Here is a 13796-nt window from a genome sequence, read left to right on the forward strand (position 1 = left end):
GCTGGGTGAAGCACACAACTTGTCAGTGCCACTGAGCACCACTGGGCTCTTGGGGAAAGGGCATGTGGAGGCCTGAGGTAATGGCTCCACTGTTTGCCAAAGGTATGGAGGATGGGGAGGGCACTCCGGGGAGGGGGGGAACAGCAGGAGCTTTGCCCTGGGAATCGACGGTAAGTGTGAAAATAAAAGGCTGAATTAAATTTGACCCAGTCTCCAGCATAGCCTGGGGATGGGGGTGCCCTGATTACATTGACAGGTCCTAGTTCTTCAGACAGAAATAGCTTCAGAGCCAAGAAAGGAGGACAGCTCTGTTTCAGCACCCTCACATACTCCTTTCTGCCCCCATTTTGTAGTCACTATACAGCTAGGAGGAGGGATATGCCCCCACAACATACATGGGAATGGCTGCCCCCATTCAGCAGATGGAGATACAGAGGCTCTAAATTTGACTGAGGTCCGTTGCCCAAGTCATGCATCCGGTTAATGACAGCACTGGGGTTCTCATGTCTGCCTGACCCGCAGTCCAGCCTCTGAAACCACCACATTACATGGGGTGCTTCGTGCTAGAGAAGGCTCTTGTCTTTTGGAAAAGCAGGTGTAAAAAAATGCTCAAGAGGGGCCTGGATGGCTCAGTTTGTTAAGCATCTGGCTTCGGCTCAGGTCATGATCTCACAGATCAAGATTTCAAGCTCCAAGTCAGATTCTGCGCTGACAGCTCAGAGCCTGGAGCCTGCTTTGGATTTTGTGTCTCCCTCCCTCCCTCCCTCTCTCTCTCTCTCTCTCTCTGCCCCTCCCCCACTTGTGTGTACGCTCTCTCTCTCTCTCTCTCTCTCAAAAACAAATAAGTAAATTAGAAAAATTAAAAAAATTAAAATAAAAAGATGGCTAAACAAAAATACAGTATGCTGAGAGGCTGTCTTCCCTCAGGAGAACTCTTCCTCTGGCTTCAGAGAAGCTCAAATTGGCCCCTCAGGCTATTAAATGTGGTAAGTTTCTAGAAGAGTGGCTTGGATGTGAGTCCAGAGAGTAGGACCCAGACTCTTCTTAGCCACAACCTTAAAGTGGGACCCCCAGGAACCTGGTGAAGTCAGTTCAGGTTTCTGGACTTTATTTTGTGCTTCGGATATATGGGCATCTCATGAAGTACATGGGCTCTGTTAGATGGGATTTTAGAGCAAAAAGGAGGTTCATGGGGAAATGTTTGGAATTGCTGCAATAAAGTTGGATGAATTCCTTTTACTGCACCATTTCTCAGGGCCTTAACTAAGTTGTTCATTGTGGAGCTCTTTCAGGGGTGGGTAGTAGAGACATGGTTCTTTTCTCTCAAAACATTTTCTGGGATGGTGCTCCATGGAGCACACTTGCAGAAGGCGTGGGTGAGATGATCTCAAGTTCTTTCCAGCTCTGGCCCAAGGGTTGGAGACAGGGCAGGCAGCCCTGGCCATAAAATTCAAGCCCTTCCCTTGGTTCACAAGGTGAAGACCTTTGTCCTTACCGTTCTTCCTCCATGGAATGCTCTTTCCCAGATAGGCCAGGCTCACTCTCTAACTTCCTTCAGATCTCTCTCCAAAGCCTATCTTATCAGAGGAACCTTCCCTGATTTCCAGACATAAAATAGCCCTCTGGTCCCCACCCCTCTCCCTAGCTGCCTCCCTTGCCCTAGAACAGCCCACTCTGCCTTCTTCTCTCCCACTCTTAGGTGTAAGTGTGTGGGACAGACATTATTGGGGGTTTTCCTGATTATTAAATACATGCTGCATGTTAAAAAAGAAAAAAAAGCATATAAAGAAATACATGGAAAAGGAAAGAATGTGAAAATTTCATGACCCAGAGATAAGCATTGTTAACTGTCGGCATGTGTCCTGCTAGATTTTTCTTTGCACACAAAGAGGCATGCACAAAGGAAAAAAGAGGAGAAGAAATGCATACATGAAATATCGTTATTATCAAAACCAAACTCTCTGTTGTAATCTGGTTTTTCATTTGATATTCTGTCCTGTCCTAATAGCTCCTTCCCGGCCTTTCCAACCCCACATTTGGCATCTTGTTGGATGCTGGGGACAATTGCTCAGGTGACACTGCACCCCCCCACCCCTGAACCTAGCTCACTGTGTTCTCTGGTCCCTCAAGGAGTTGCCCCTGGGCCTGAAAAGGGTGCTCCAGGTACCGGGGGTGGGGCCTCCGCAGGGATGGCACACAGCAGCGGCTGGGCACCCTCAGTTTCTTGGACAATGTCACAGGGTAGCACAAGCCACGCCACAGGCCCACTGCTTGCTGACTGAACCTATTCCATACCCTGCAGCTTCAAGAGAAAGCAGGAAAACCATGCGCCTCCAGGGGCTCCAGGGCTGTCTTCCAACTTCCTCTTGCCTCCTCTTACCCACACCAGACCCCTCGAGCTGTTCTTCTGCTCCATTCCCAATTTACTTTCAAGAAAGAATATGAGTCTGGGGCGCCTGGATGGCGCAGTCGGTTAAGCGTCCGACTTCAGCCAGGTCACGATCTCGCGGTCCGTGAGTTCGAGCCCCGCGTCAGGCTCTGGGCTGATGGCTCGGAGCCTGGAGCCTGTTTCCGATTCTGTGTCTCCCTCTCTCTCTGCCCCTCCCCCGTTCATGCTCTGTCTCTCTCTGTCCCAAAAATAAATTTAAAAAAACATTGAAAAAAAAAAAAAAAAAAGAAAGAAAGAATATGAGTCATAGGCAACTTGGAGTGCTAGTGACAAGTACAAGGCCCACAAAATTGCCCCTTCCAAGCGTGGAGCTCTACAGAGGCCCAGAGAGAGGAAGTAAGTGACTGGGCCAGGATCACAGAGCAAATAAGTGCCAGAACTGGGTCTTAGGCTTGGGACTTGAGGACGATGGAAAATTCTGGGCCTGCCAGTGGTTAAGTCTGAGTAGAGACAGCTGTGGGATGATGGTGGAAAAGGGAATGATTATTTTGGGGTCACAGGGGAAGACCTCTGGCCTACATCATCAGAGCCTGGGGTGCAGCTGATCTGTCAAACAGGTGAAAGACATTGATCTGCGTTTGGAGAAGCGTTAAAGAGACAGAAACACAGATTGTATTTCCCCCAAAGGGTCTGCCCATCCTCCTCTAGTGAAGGGAAATCTTTAGCTTTGGCTCTATGAGCTAGGAGCTTAACACAACCACTTTGAGGCTTCCTAATTGCCCGCAAGCTCTGTTGCTTCAGAGCGGATTTGAGAGGAGGGCTGAGACAAGATTTGTGTTTTTTAAAAATTCCCATGGGGCGCCTGGGTGGTTCAGTCGGTTAAGCTCAGGTCATGATCTTGTAGTTCATGAGTTTGAGCCCCGAGTCAGGTTCTGTGCTGACAGCGCAGAGCCTGGAGCCTGCTTCCTATTCTGTGTCTCGCTCTCTCTCTGCCCCTTCCCTGCTCACACTCTGTCTCTTTCTGTCTCTTAAAAATAAATACAACATTAAAAAAAAAATTCCGAAGCCTTTGTCACTATCATCCTCAAGACTTGTGAAATATGTCCTTGAGGTTGCTGCTCTGCAGGGAATGGTTACCGTTACCATTCCCTCTGAAGGAAAAGGGGCCCTGGGGAGGCGGGGGGTGGGGGGGTGGGGGGGGTGCGTACACACACGTGTGTCCATGTGCGTGGTCAATGTGGGAGGAGACAGTGCGAGGGAAAGTCACCTGTTTGGCCAGAGGTGGTGAAGTTGAATTACTGGATTTAGGATGACACTGGTCTGTGAGACGACTGTCAGAGGGCACAGATGTGCTCAGATCAGCAGGAAGGCTTTTCTGGGTTTATTCAGTTGCACTGGGGAGCACTAAGGTCACAGAACTGCTGCAAGGGGAAGCATGTCTGCTCGGCCACAAAGAAAGATATCTGGGGTTTTTACAAACTCTTACAGATATCAGGCCTAGATGTATAGTTTTGACGGTTGGACAAAAAGCTATCTGCTACTCTCTCAGTTCCTCCTGACACAAGATAATCTCAGATCCAGCTTTCCTAACATTCCATGGAAGCCCCTATTTGTATGGCTATAAAATCAGGGAATTTTGCCAGAATCATCCAAGGGATCTAACTCCCTACTCCGGTTAGGCCTGTGGTTGTTTTTTAAAATATAGTTTTGCTGCTGCTGCTTCTCTCCCTCCTCCTCCTCTTTCTTCTTCTTGATTATACAAGAAATGCCAGATGGAGTAATATATGTGTATGTTTACTGTAGAAAATTTCTTTCTCTCTCTCTCTCTCTGCCCCTCACTCATTTGTGCCCTCTTTCTCTCTCAAAAGAAAAGAAAAAGAAAATTTCTAATGTTTACCTTTGACTGCCTATTTAGGGTAAATTAAAATAAGTAGAATTGGAGCACCTGGGTGGTTGTGTCAGTTAAGCTGTCTAACTTCAGCTCAGGTCATGATCTCAAGGTTTATGGGTTTGAACGCCGAGTAGGGCTCTGTGCTGACAGCTCAGACCCTGAGCTTGCTTCAGATTCTATGTCTCCCTCTCTCTCTGTTCCTCCCCCGCTAATGCTCTGTCTCTATCTCAAAAATAAATAAAACACATTTAAAAAAAAGAAGTAGAATTAGTGGATCAAAAATCTGTCCATTGGGTAGCCTCAATTTACACTCCTACCTGCCCAGAAGGCAATGCCTACTCACCAACATGAAGTACTAATCTGTTTTAATGATTGTCAGGTTGTTTGACAAAAACCAGTATCTTGTTTTAATTCTTATTTGCTTGGTTTTGACTGAGGCTGAATCTTTTTAAATTTCCTCAGAAAATGACAGCTGATCTGCTGCTTTTCCTTTCTTGAGGAGAGATCAGACCTTTTCCTTCATTTTTCTTCTTTTAAGACCTTGAGACAAGAAGCACTGGGAGACTGGCTGGGGTTCTTGGGCTAGCCATCATATGTTGGTGACGGAGCTAGCTACAGCCTCTAAACGAAAGCTCCAGTGCACACAAAATCTTCAAAGATACATTTTTACTTTGGAATTGTTGTGTGTGGTAACTTAAAAAAAACTCTGCGGTTTCAGACTTAGCAGAGTGATGTAATTTCTCTCAGGAAAGTGTGGTGGGGGCAGCCATCTGTGTGCCTCCAGTAGTCACCTCAGGCACCCATTAATGCCTGCAGATGAAGTGATTAAACTGTGCTGACTCTGTCCTTAAGGATGACCCTTTGTCACCCCAAATGAACTATCTATACAAAACCTAAAAATAAAACTTACGCCCATTTATTTACAATGCCTTAGAGTTATCTTTACTTTCAGTCTGAAACAGCCTTCTCAATATCCAGGAAGAGAGATATTGCAAATTCTGACTTACCAGAAAACTTCCTGAAAGGGCCAAGGGTGAGTGGCAGTATAAACGTCAAACCAGATGCAAGTCTGACAGGAGCGGTATTATGGCAGGCATGTCCTCGGGTCCAGGTGGGCTGGCCAGGCTCTCCAGGTAAACCAGTGTGTCTCGCTTCCAGAAGACTACATTCTCAGGGCTTCAAGTGGCATTTCTGGTCTCTGCCTCCAGGGAAGGACTGTACTTGCCTTACGATAATAAGGAAGCAGGGGATAACTGGAATCCCACAATACGAGGGACTGAGGGGTTATCTGGTGTCTTGGTTCTCAGTCTTTCTCAACCTACCAACCAGTAACCATTTCTAGTAACTGCCAGTGGTCAGATCAATATAAATGTCTTTTGAAGGCCCAACGGCCCCTGGGAACCAATGAAAACTTTAGAGCAGGAGTTTGAGTTTTAGAAGGGTCACTGCCTGTTCCGTACAGGAAGAGCAGCTGAGTCGTAAAGTGAACGTAGGGAGACCAGATAAGAGGATTGGAATAGGGTAGCTGGAGGCAAATGTGTGGATTGCAGAGATACTCGGGAGATAAGATTAGCAGGATTAGATAACAGGAGAGGGGCTGGAAAGAGGGAGCAGTTAAGACTCCCAGGATTCTGGTTGAGGCTATCTGGGAAGATGGTGGGGCCATTATTGGGTTAGGGTAGGAAAGGAAGGGCGAGTTTGGTAGGAAGGTGAGTTCTGAGCGAGATGTGTTCGAGGCGTACATAGGGCCTCCAAAGGGAGACGTCCAAATGGTTGAACACAAGGCTGTGACGCTTGGGAGAGAGGTCTGGATTTGGTGGGCAAAGCAAAGGAGAGGAAACCGTGCGGCATTACTAACAGTAAAGAATTGGAGAGGATGCTGGGTTCGGGGTGTGCAGAGTGTGGTCCATCAGGTGGCGGGGTAGCTCGGTCCCTGATTGCCTGGTCGCGTAGCCGGGAACTCTGCTCACCCACGGTCGGAGCCCAGAAGGGTGCGGATGGGTGGGGAGGAACTGGATTTAGCTCCTCCCGCCCTGCCTGCCCGGTCGCCCTCCTCAGCCATTGGGTAATTCTTCTGTCTGTCAAAGGCCCGCCTCCGCAGGTGAACCAATAAGAGCTGGAGAAAGGATGCTTCCTTCCCCATCTGGATCTGCACACGGGGTCGCTTCAAGGAGGTGAGGCGGGAGTGGCGGCAGCCGCAGCACTGTGCGCAGGCGTGGAACTGACGGGACGGACCCGGTGGCAGTGGCGCAAGCTGGTGAGTGGGGAGCGAGGGTCCGAGGTAGGGAAGGGAGCGATCGCAGGATGGGGACCCCTCCAGCCCCGCCGGGCGTCCCCGGAGCCCAGCCCTCTGCGGCCGTCAGAATCGGTTCAGATGCTGAGGTGGAAAGCGGAGGTGAGGTGAAATGAGGTGAGGGGGCGGGCCCGCAGTCACGGTCACCCCACCGCGCGCACGCGCCACGTGGGCTCTCGGACTCGCCAAGGACCCTTGGCTTCGGACCCCGGCACACGCACTAGCTGCGTTAGCCCTTGGAGCACCCCTGTGAGTTCGGCGCCTCGACTGAATTTCTCTATTTTACGGGCTGGGAAGCTGGAGCTCAGGGATGTGGCCGCGCCGGGGTATGGGCGCGATCGGGCTTGATAGACTCCAGAGACCGCACTCTTATCTATGAGGCTGTGGGGCAGAGACTTGAACTTGGGACCTGTGTTTTCTTCAGGGACGCGAAATTGTTTGGGTCCCGTCTGCGGCGGACCAACTTGCGACCGGCGCTGCTCCCTGATTTCTCTGCAGGGCCCTGGAAGGGTGGGAGGTGCCAGGCTGCCTCTGTGGGCGTTGACCTACCGCTCCTGCCCCAAGTTCAGCGGGGTGGGCTGGCGGGGAGGAGGACGGTCCTCAGTTCTGAGAGTTCCCAGTGCCCCAACAGACAAACTGGCAGAGGGCAGGTCTCCTGAACGAAATCCGAAAACACGTGGGAAACGCTCCTCTTAGGTCACCCGGGAAAATAGAAAATAGAGCAGGTTTTTTGTTTGTTTTGCTTTGCTTTTTGTCTAAGAAGAGGTATCCTCAGCGTCTGTTGAAGGTGGTAGGAAACTGTTCCCTTCATGTCCTTGTGGAGGCAGATGTGAACATTTTGGAGATCAGTTTGGCATTATGAGTCTACACCCTTTGACCTACTGATTCCTCCTTTGGGAAATAAGTACATTAAAACCTAAGTAGGGAAAAGGTTGGTGCATAAGGCAGTGCAATTTGGTGTTTTATCCATAGCCAGTAGAAACGACTTCTAAATCTACAACAATAGAGAACAGTTAAGGAAATTGAGATTGTTTATGCCAAAATAGGGTAGTACACATCCCTGAAATGTCTTTATCATGAATAAAATGCTTAAAAGAAAAAAAAAAATAGATTGTAAGTTGTGGTTTCAGTTGTATAAAAATGTATACAGAGTGACCAGAGGAGTCACTTAATGATAAAAGTATAACCACCTTTTTGGAGCAGAAGGATCATATTTCATTGAATCCTCACAAAACCTTATAAGATGGGTATTCCCATCCCCCTGACAGACAGCTGGAGCTCAGGCAAGTGAAGCAGTGTGTCTGATGTTAGACAGCTGGTGTCACACCTGGTGTGCTGTTGGGCCTTTGGAAATGCTGCGTGTAGCCAGTATTTGAGGACCTGTTGTGTGTTGTATGGGGCTGGAGAGCCACTGGTGAGTAAGGGTTCCTGAATTCATGGAGCGTATAGACTAGTGGAGAAGCAGATAGATATTTAAATAAACACTTACAGTCTGTTGGGGAAAGTGAACCTGGGAGCTAGACACTGGGCTCTGGCAAGGGAAATATTTGGGAAGGAAAATATAAAGGGGCCCCTGGGTCAGCTGTGAGCAATGAGTGAGTTCTGTGGGGAAGCCTTCAGTGGCTCTGTATGAATGGAGAGCATATAAAAATCCCGTTTTTCTCATTTTCTGAAATGTTATTTATGCGTTGTAATGGGAGGTAGGGAGACTTGCTTAAGTATTTTGAATTTAGTCAACTGTTTTACTATTTTTTTAAATTTTGTTTTTTGAGAGAGAGAGCTCAAAGAGAGAGAGAACACAAGCAGGGGAGGGGCAGAAAGAGAGCAGGGGGATGAAGGATCCAAAGCAGGCTCCTCATTGACAGCAGAGAACCCGAAATCAGGAATTCAGGGTGAGGAACCATAAGATCACGACCTAAGCCGAAGCCGGTCACTTAACTCACAGAACCACCCAACTCTTTTAAAGTTTATCTTAAAACACTTTTGTTCAGAATGGTAGCAAAATAAATGTTTTCAGAAGTCTGTTTTTAAGAAATTAAATTTGAATTTTCTTCAACTCTTTAATTTTCAGGTTTAAAGAAAGCCCCTTTTGCGGAAGGAATACATTTGCCGGTATCGCTGCAAAATGTCAAGTACTTTGCCCTTCTGGATCTTAAATTCTGCAAGGAACAGCATTGCCACGTTACAAGGGGGCAGACGTTTGTATTCAAGGTGTGCCTCAAATAGAAATAAATCAAGATGGAGACTCTTTTCCCAGGGACCAGGCACCCTGAAGAGCAGTGCCCCGTGCAGTGGCTTTGCCCTGCAGAAAGCCTACAGACACACGTCAACAGAGGAAGACGATTTCCACTTGCAACTCAGCCCTGAGCAGGTAAATGAAGTGCTGCGAGCCGGTGAGTCGGCTCACAAGATCCTCGACCTCGTCAGTGGAGCCCCAAATTCAGTGTTACGGTTTGAGAGCAACCAACTGGCTGCCAATTCCCCAGTGGAGGACCGGCGAGGTGTGGCTTCCTGCCTGCAGACCAGCGGGCTGATGTTTGGCATCTTCGATGGACATGGTGGCCATGCATGTGCTCAAGCAGTGAGCGAGAGGCTCTTCTACTATGTGGCGGTGTCGCTGATGTCCCGGCAGACCCTAGAGCGGATGGAGGGAGCCATGGAAAGCATGAAGCCCCTGATGCCCATCCTGCAATGGCTCAAGCACCCAGGGGACAGTATCTACAAGGATGTCACGTCAGTGCACCTTGATCACCTCCGTGTCTACTGGCAGGAACTGCTTGACCTGCACATGGAAATGGGACTCAACATTAAGGAAGCATTAATGTATTCCTTCCAGAGACTGGATTCTGACATCTCGCTGGAAGTCCAGGCCCCCCTGGAAGATGAGATGACGAGGAACCTTTCACTCCAGGTGGCCTTCTCTGGGGCTACAGCTTGCATGGCCCATGTTGATGGAGTTCACTTGCATGTGGCAAACGCTGGTGACTGTCGGGCCATCCTTGGGGTCCAGGAGGACAATGGCATGTGGTCTTGTCTGCCCCTCACACGCGACCACAATGCCTGGAACCAAGCTGAGCTGTCACGGCTAAAGAGGGAGCACCCTGAATCAGAGGACAGGACAGTCATTGTGGACAACAGGCTGCTGGGCGTGCTCATGCCCTGCAGGGCCTTCGGGGATGTCCAGCTGAAGTGGAGTAAAGAGCTGCAGCGCAGTGTCCTGGAGAGGGGCTTTGACACCGAGGCCCTCAACATTTACCAGTTCACCCCTCCACACTACCACACTCCACCCTACCTGACTGCTGAGCCTGAGGTCACCTACCACCAGCTGAGGCCCCAGGATAAGTTCCTTGTGTTGGCCTCAGATGGCCTGTGGGACGTGCTGGACAATGAGGATGTGGTGAGGCTGGTGGTGGAGCACCTGGCAGAAGCAAGTCGGCACAAGCCGGACCTGGCCCAGAGACCCGCCAACCTAGGACTCATGCAGAGCCTGCTGCAGCAGAGGAGAGCCCAGGGGCTGTGCGCGGCCGACCAAAATGCAGCCACGCGTCTGATCAGACACGCCATAGGGAGCAATGAGTATGGGGAGATGGAACCGGAGCGGCTAACAGCGATGCTGACTTTGCCAGAGGACTTGGCGAGGATGTACAGGGATGACATCACTGTCACCGTGGTGTATTTTAACTCAGACTCAATTGACGCATATTACAAAGGGGGTTAAGAGTGTCCCGTATTGCCAAGGTTAACTTAAATGCTTTTCTAAGACATTTTCATTTACTCTTAAACTGGCTATTCAGACCTTACTGTTAAAAAGGCAGGCCGAGGTAGCTGGGCTTAATAATAGACTGACGTGAGGAAAAGCCAGGCTCGGTTTAAAAACAGTAGCAGTGATTTCATGCCACAGTGTGTTTTGGTCACCGCTTCTGCATAGAGAGGGCAGAGCATTGAGACCAGAGAATTGGCTTGGGCCCATAGCCAAAGTCCTTTTATAAAGACGTTGTTGTCGTTAAGCCATCATCAGCCTGAGCCTTCAAAGGGTAAATGTAATCATCGTCCTAAGACTATGAAGAACTTCGGGATTTCCTGATGTTGTGCAGAATCTGCAAACTTGGTAGTTTTCCTCAATTTACAATCGCGGACTTATTTTTAAATGACTAAGACCTAGGTTTACAGAGAATACTTTTTTCTATGCAATATTGTAACTTTTTGTGTGATTATACTTGTGAAAACATTTTGTGATGCTGCATCCTGGTGTGTTTTTGTTTATGTTAAAACAGTCCTCAAACTTGCAAACAGGCCTGCTGTAAGCATGCTTGGAATGATTTGTCTTGGTTTTCAGCTGAGAGTGAGAGGGGCGAGGCCTCTGGACCAGCTGATGAATTGACTCGTGCCACTTGTGATACCTTCCACTGTGTCCCACCCCTTGAACCTTGAGCCATACTAGAAGGTAACTTCTATCTAAGCCTTAACTCCTTGCCTTCCCGGCATTAATAAAATATGCTCCAGGGCTTAGCCTCTGTGGGGCTATTTATAGCACTTAGCCTTTCTGATTATACCTCTCAAACGTTCTTCTGTTCATTCCACCTAATATTCCTACCTCTGCTCTGCCAAACTCCCTCACTCCACTGCTACTGACTATATGCACGCAATATTGTCCGGAAAGAAGGCTCCCTCTTCAAATGGTTATAGGGGAGGAGAAAATGCGATCGTGTAATATGGTAGTTGTGACAGATGTGCAGGCAGGACTGGCTTATGCAGTGGATTACGGACCTAAGATTCAGCCCAAATCTGGACAGGTGAAAACATGAAGAGCTTGAGAAGTCACTAACCAGGGCTGCCTGTCTGTGTCCCGAGAGGCAGTGGGGAAGAAGGAGGGAGATTTGTCGGACGGGATGCTTGCCCTAAGACTGTGGGATAAACTGCCATGGCTTCTCCTCAGGAGCCAGACCATATTTAGTATAGGAGTTGGGGCAAAAATAAAACTGCAACCTGTAATGGCTTCTGTGGGCAGCACAGTCTTTGTGTTTATTTCAAATTAAACCACGTGTGTCCTTTTTGGGGGAAAGAATTTCGTGTTCTCATGAAATGCTGCGGCATTTACACAACAGGAAATGTGTCCCTAAATGGAAACACAAATATAATCCCACAAAGCTGACAGTTCTGTCTTCCTGCACTATGTTAGTTGATCCCTCTCCTCATCTTCCACCTTGTACCATCCACTGAAAGAAAAAAGCAAGTTTGACTTTTCACGTCCCAGTGATACTCATTCAAGTGTTGGAGTACTTTTAACTTGGGGACATTTCCCTGTCTGTTTTCCAGTGCAGCTGTTCAGTGATTGGGCTTCAGCTCCAGTCAGTGCTTAAGCCTTGGTCCTTTTATTCTGAAATCATTAGTGTTCCTTTCGACCTCCTGGATCATAACTGAGAAATAAAACGTGAATGACTGCCATTGTGCTTGCATGAAGGTTTGTTGCTAAAGTTGAAGACTGCTTGTCTGCCATCCTTTGTTCTTTATGTCAGCTAAACCCTGGCACACCGTCGGAGCATTTACAGGGATTACAGAGTGTATGAATCCCGTTTTGGAGCCTAGCAAAGGTCATAAAATGCGTCTGACTCAGTAACTTGCGGGACAGCTGAGAGAATACAGACTTCCCACCTGCTTCTCCAAGCTTATCTGTGTTTTTTCTCTGCCTAATATATTTCCCGCTTTCTAATTGTAGTATATCGAGATGGAAGAAAGGCCAGTTTATTGTCTGCCCTTTTCTACTGTGAACTCTGTCAGCTCTTTCCATGAATGCTCCAAGGAGAGTCTCCTGGTTAACCCCCAGCATGTCTGTCTCCTTGACCACAATTCTGGTGTCTGTGGCCTCTCTGAGACATGGGCTACTGTCAGAGGACACTGGAATTTGAGAGGGGGGTGGTGGTACTTGTCAGTCTTCTAAAGCATTTATTATTCCTTTTAGTAAAGATTTCCATATTGAGACATCTAAAATCAACTAAAAAATAAGATTGAACATTTAATATTTTGGATATACCTTGAATAAAGTATGCTTTGGTTCTTTAAATTGCATATAATTTTAGGGAAGAAACTTTGTAATATTGGCATAATTTAGATATTGTTTTATGTATAAATATCACAGCTCCGCTAACTGGGAATTGGTCAAAATGGTTGAGAAGATTGTATTAGTTTTAAATGCAGGTTAATAGCCTCAGTCAAGTTACTTAGATTGGGTTTTCTGAAATATTATTTGTAACATTAAAGCTAATTTGTTATATATTTAAAAAAGCTAATGTGTTATAATGAAAATGTGAACTTTGAGGTATGTTAATATATAAACACAGTTTTCCAGAAGTATGATTGGCCTAAAAGGTCTTTAGTATTGGGCACACTGGGTAAAAGTTCAGGCTAAACACAACTGAGCTGGCACCCTTTTAGGCATAAGAGAAATATAAACAGCTTGAACTTGAGTCAGTTAAAGAAGAAAATAATGGATTGTATGGAATAAGAATATGTGTTCAGAATGAATCTGGCTTGACTCTTTCATCCATCGGTCCCTGGTAACCTATCTTCATTTGACAGTTCTTGGGAGGCCTTGCCTTCCCAGATTAAACCAGAGTATCTTGGAACTGAGCCATCCTAGTTTCATCTTAAAGTGGTGCATTTGTCTCTGAACATGACTCCTTCCCCTGGTGGAAAAAGCCCAAGTAGGTTTGGAGCTGGGGTCTAAAGCCTGGTGGTACAGCTGTCATGCATGCAGCCTCGTGCATCGCTGAGGGGGAAAGGACTGCTGTGCAACCATTTCCCGAGCAGCCTGGAGCTCTGTCCCTTATACTTTGGGCACCTGATGTTGAACTTGCTTCCTGGAAAACAATTTGTTATCAAGCATTTACTGGGACAAATTACTAACCATGTTCTTTAATATTTACTGACATTTGTATTTTAAGCTGTACTCCCATGATCTTATTTGACATTGACTTTCTGACTATTAGAGATATTTAAATGAAACTCGTAAATAAAAGGCAAAATGAAATTTGGTTTCTTTTGGTTTGATATTAATTTCTTTAGGTCTGTAGGGTGCTAGATTACACCAGCCCTTGTTTCACCACCTTTATCTGGCCATGGAAGATTTTAGTCTGTAAGAATCCACCCCGCCAAAGGAGAGGTCTTCTCTGCAAATTTGTGATGGCTGCTGACCACACAGGAAGTGCTCATTGAGTGTTAACTAT

General features: G+C 47.4%; 1 protein-coding gene across 4 annotated transcripts; it reads left to right on the plus strand.

Moving 5' to 3' along the window:
- Window positions 1-6409: 6409 nt before the first annotated feature.
- PDP2 (pyruvate dehydrogenase phosphatase catalytic subunit 2) lies at window positions 6410-13600 on the plus strand. 4 transcript variants are annotated; one of them, XM_058708706.1, is made up of 2 exons: window positions 6410-6537; window positions 8645-13600. In XM_058708706.1, the coding sequence occupies exon 2, from the start codon at window positions 8699-8701 to the stop codon at window positions 10289-10291; it is 1593 nt and encodes a 530-aa protein (XP_058564689.1). In that variant the 5' UTR covers window positions 6410-6537; window positions 8645-8698; the 3' UTR covers window positions 10292-13600. The 4 variants fall into 4 exon arrangements, with proteins under 4 accessions (XP_058564689.1, XP_058564691.1, XP_058564690.1 ...); XM_058708708.1 differs by lacking the exon at window positions 6410-6537 and adding an exon at window positions 6561-6675; XM_058708707.1 differs by lacking the exon at window positions 6410-6537 and adding an exon at window positions 6696-6822.
- Window positions 13601-13796: the final 196 nt, after the last annotated feature.

This window comes from Neofelis nebulosa, chromosome 17 (assembly GCF_028018385.1).
Source record: "Neofelis nebulosa isolate mNeoNeb1 chromosome 17, mNeoNeb1.pri, whole genome shotgun sequence".
NCBI classification, from domain to species: Eukaryota; Metazoa; Chordata; class Mammalia; order Carnivora; family Felidae; genus Neofelis; species Neofelis nebulosa.

What these genes read in the sequence shown, in the direction of transcription:
- PDP2 (XM_058708706.1), top strand. Translation starts at nt 8,699, where the DNA reads ATGTCAAGTACTTTGCCCTTCTGGATCTTAAATTCTGCAAGGAACAGC.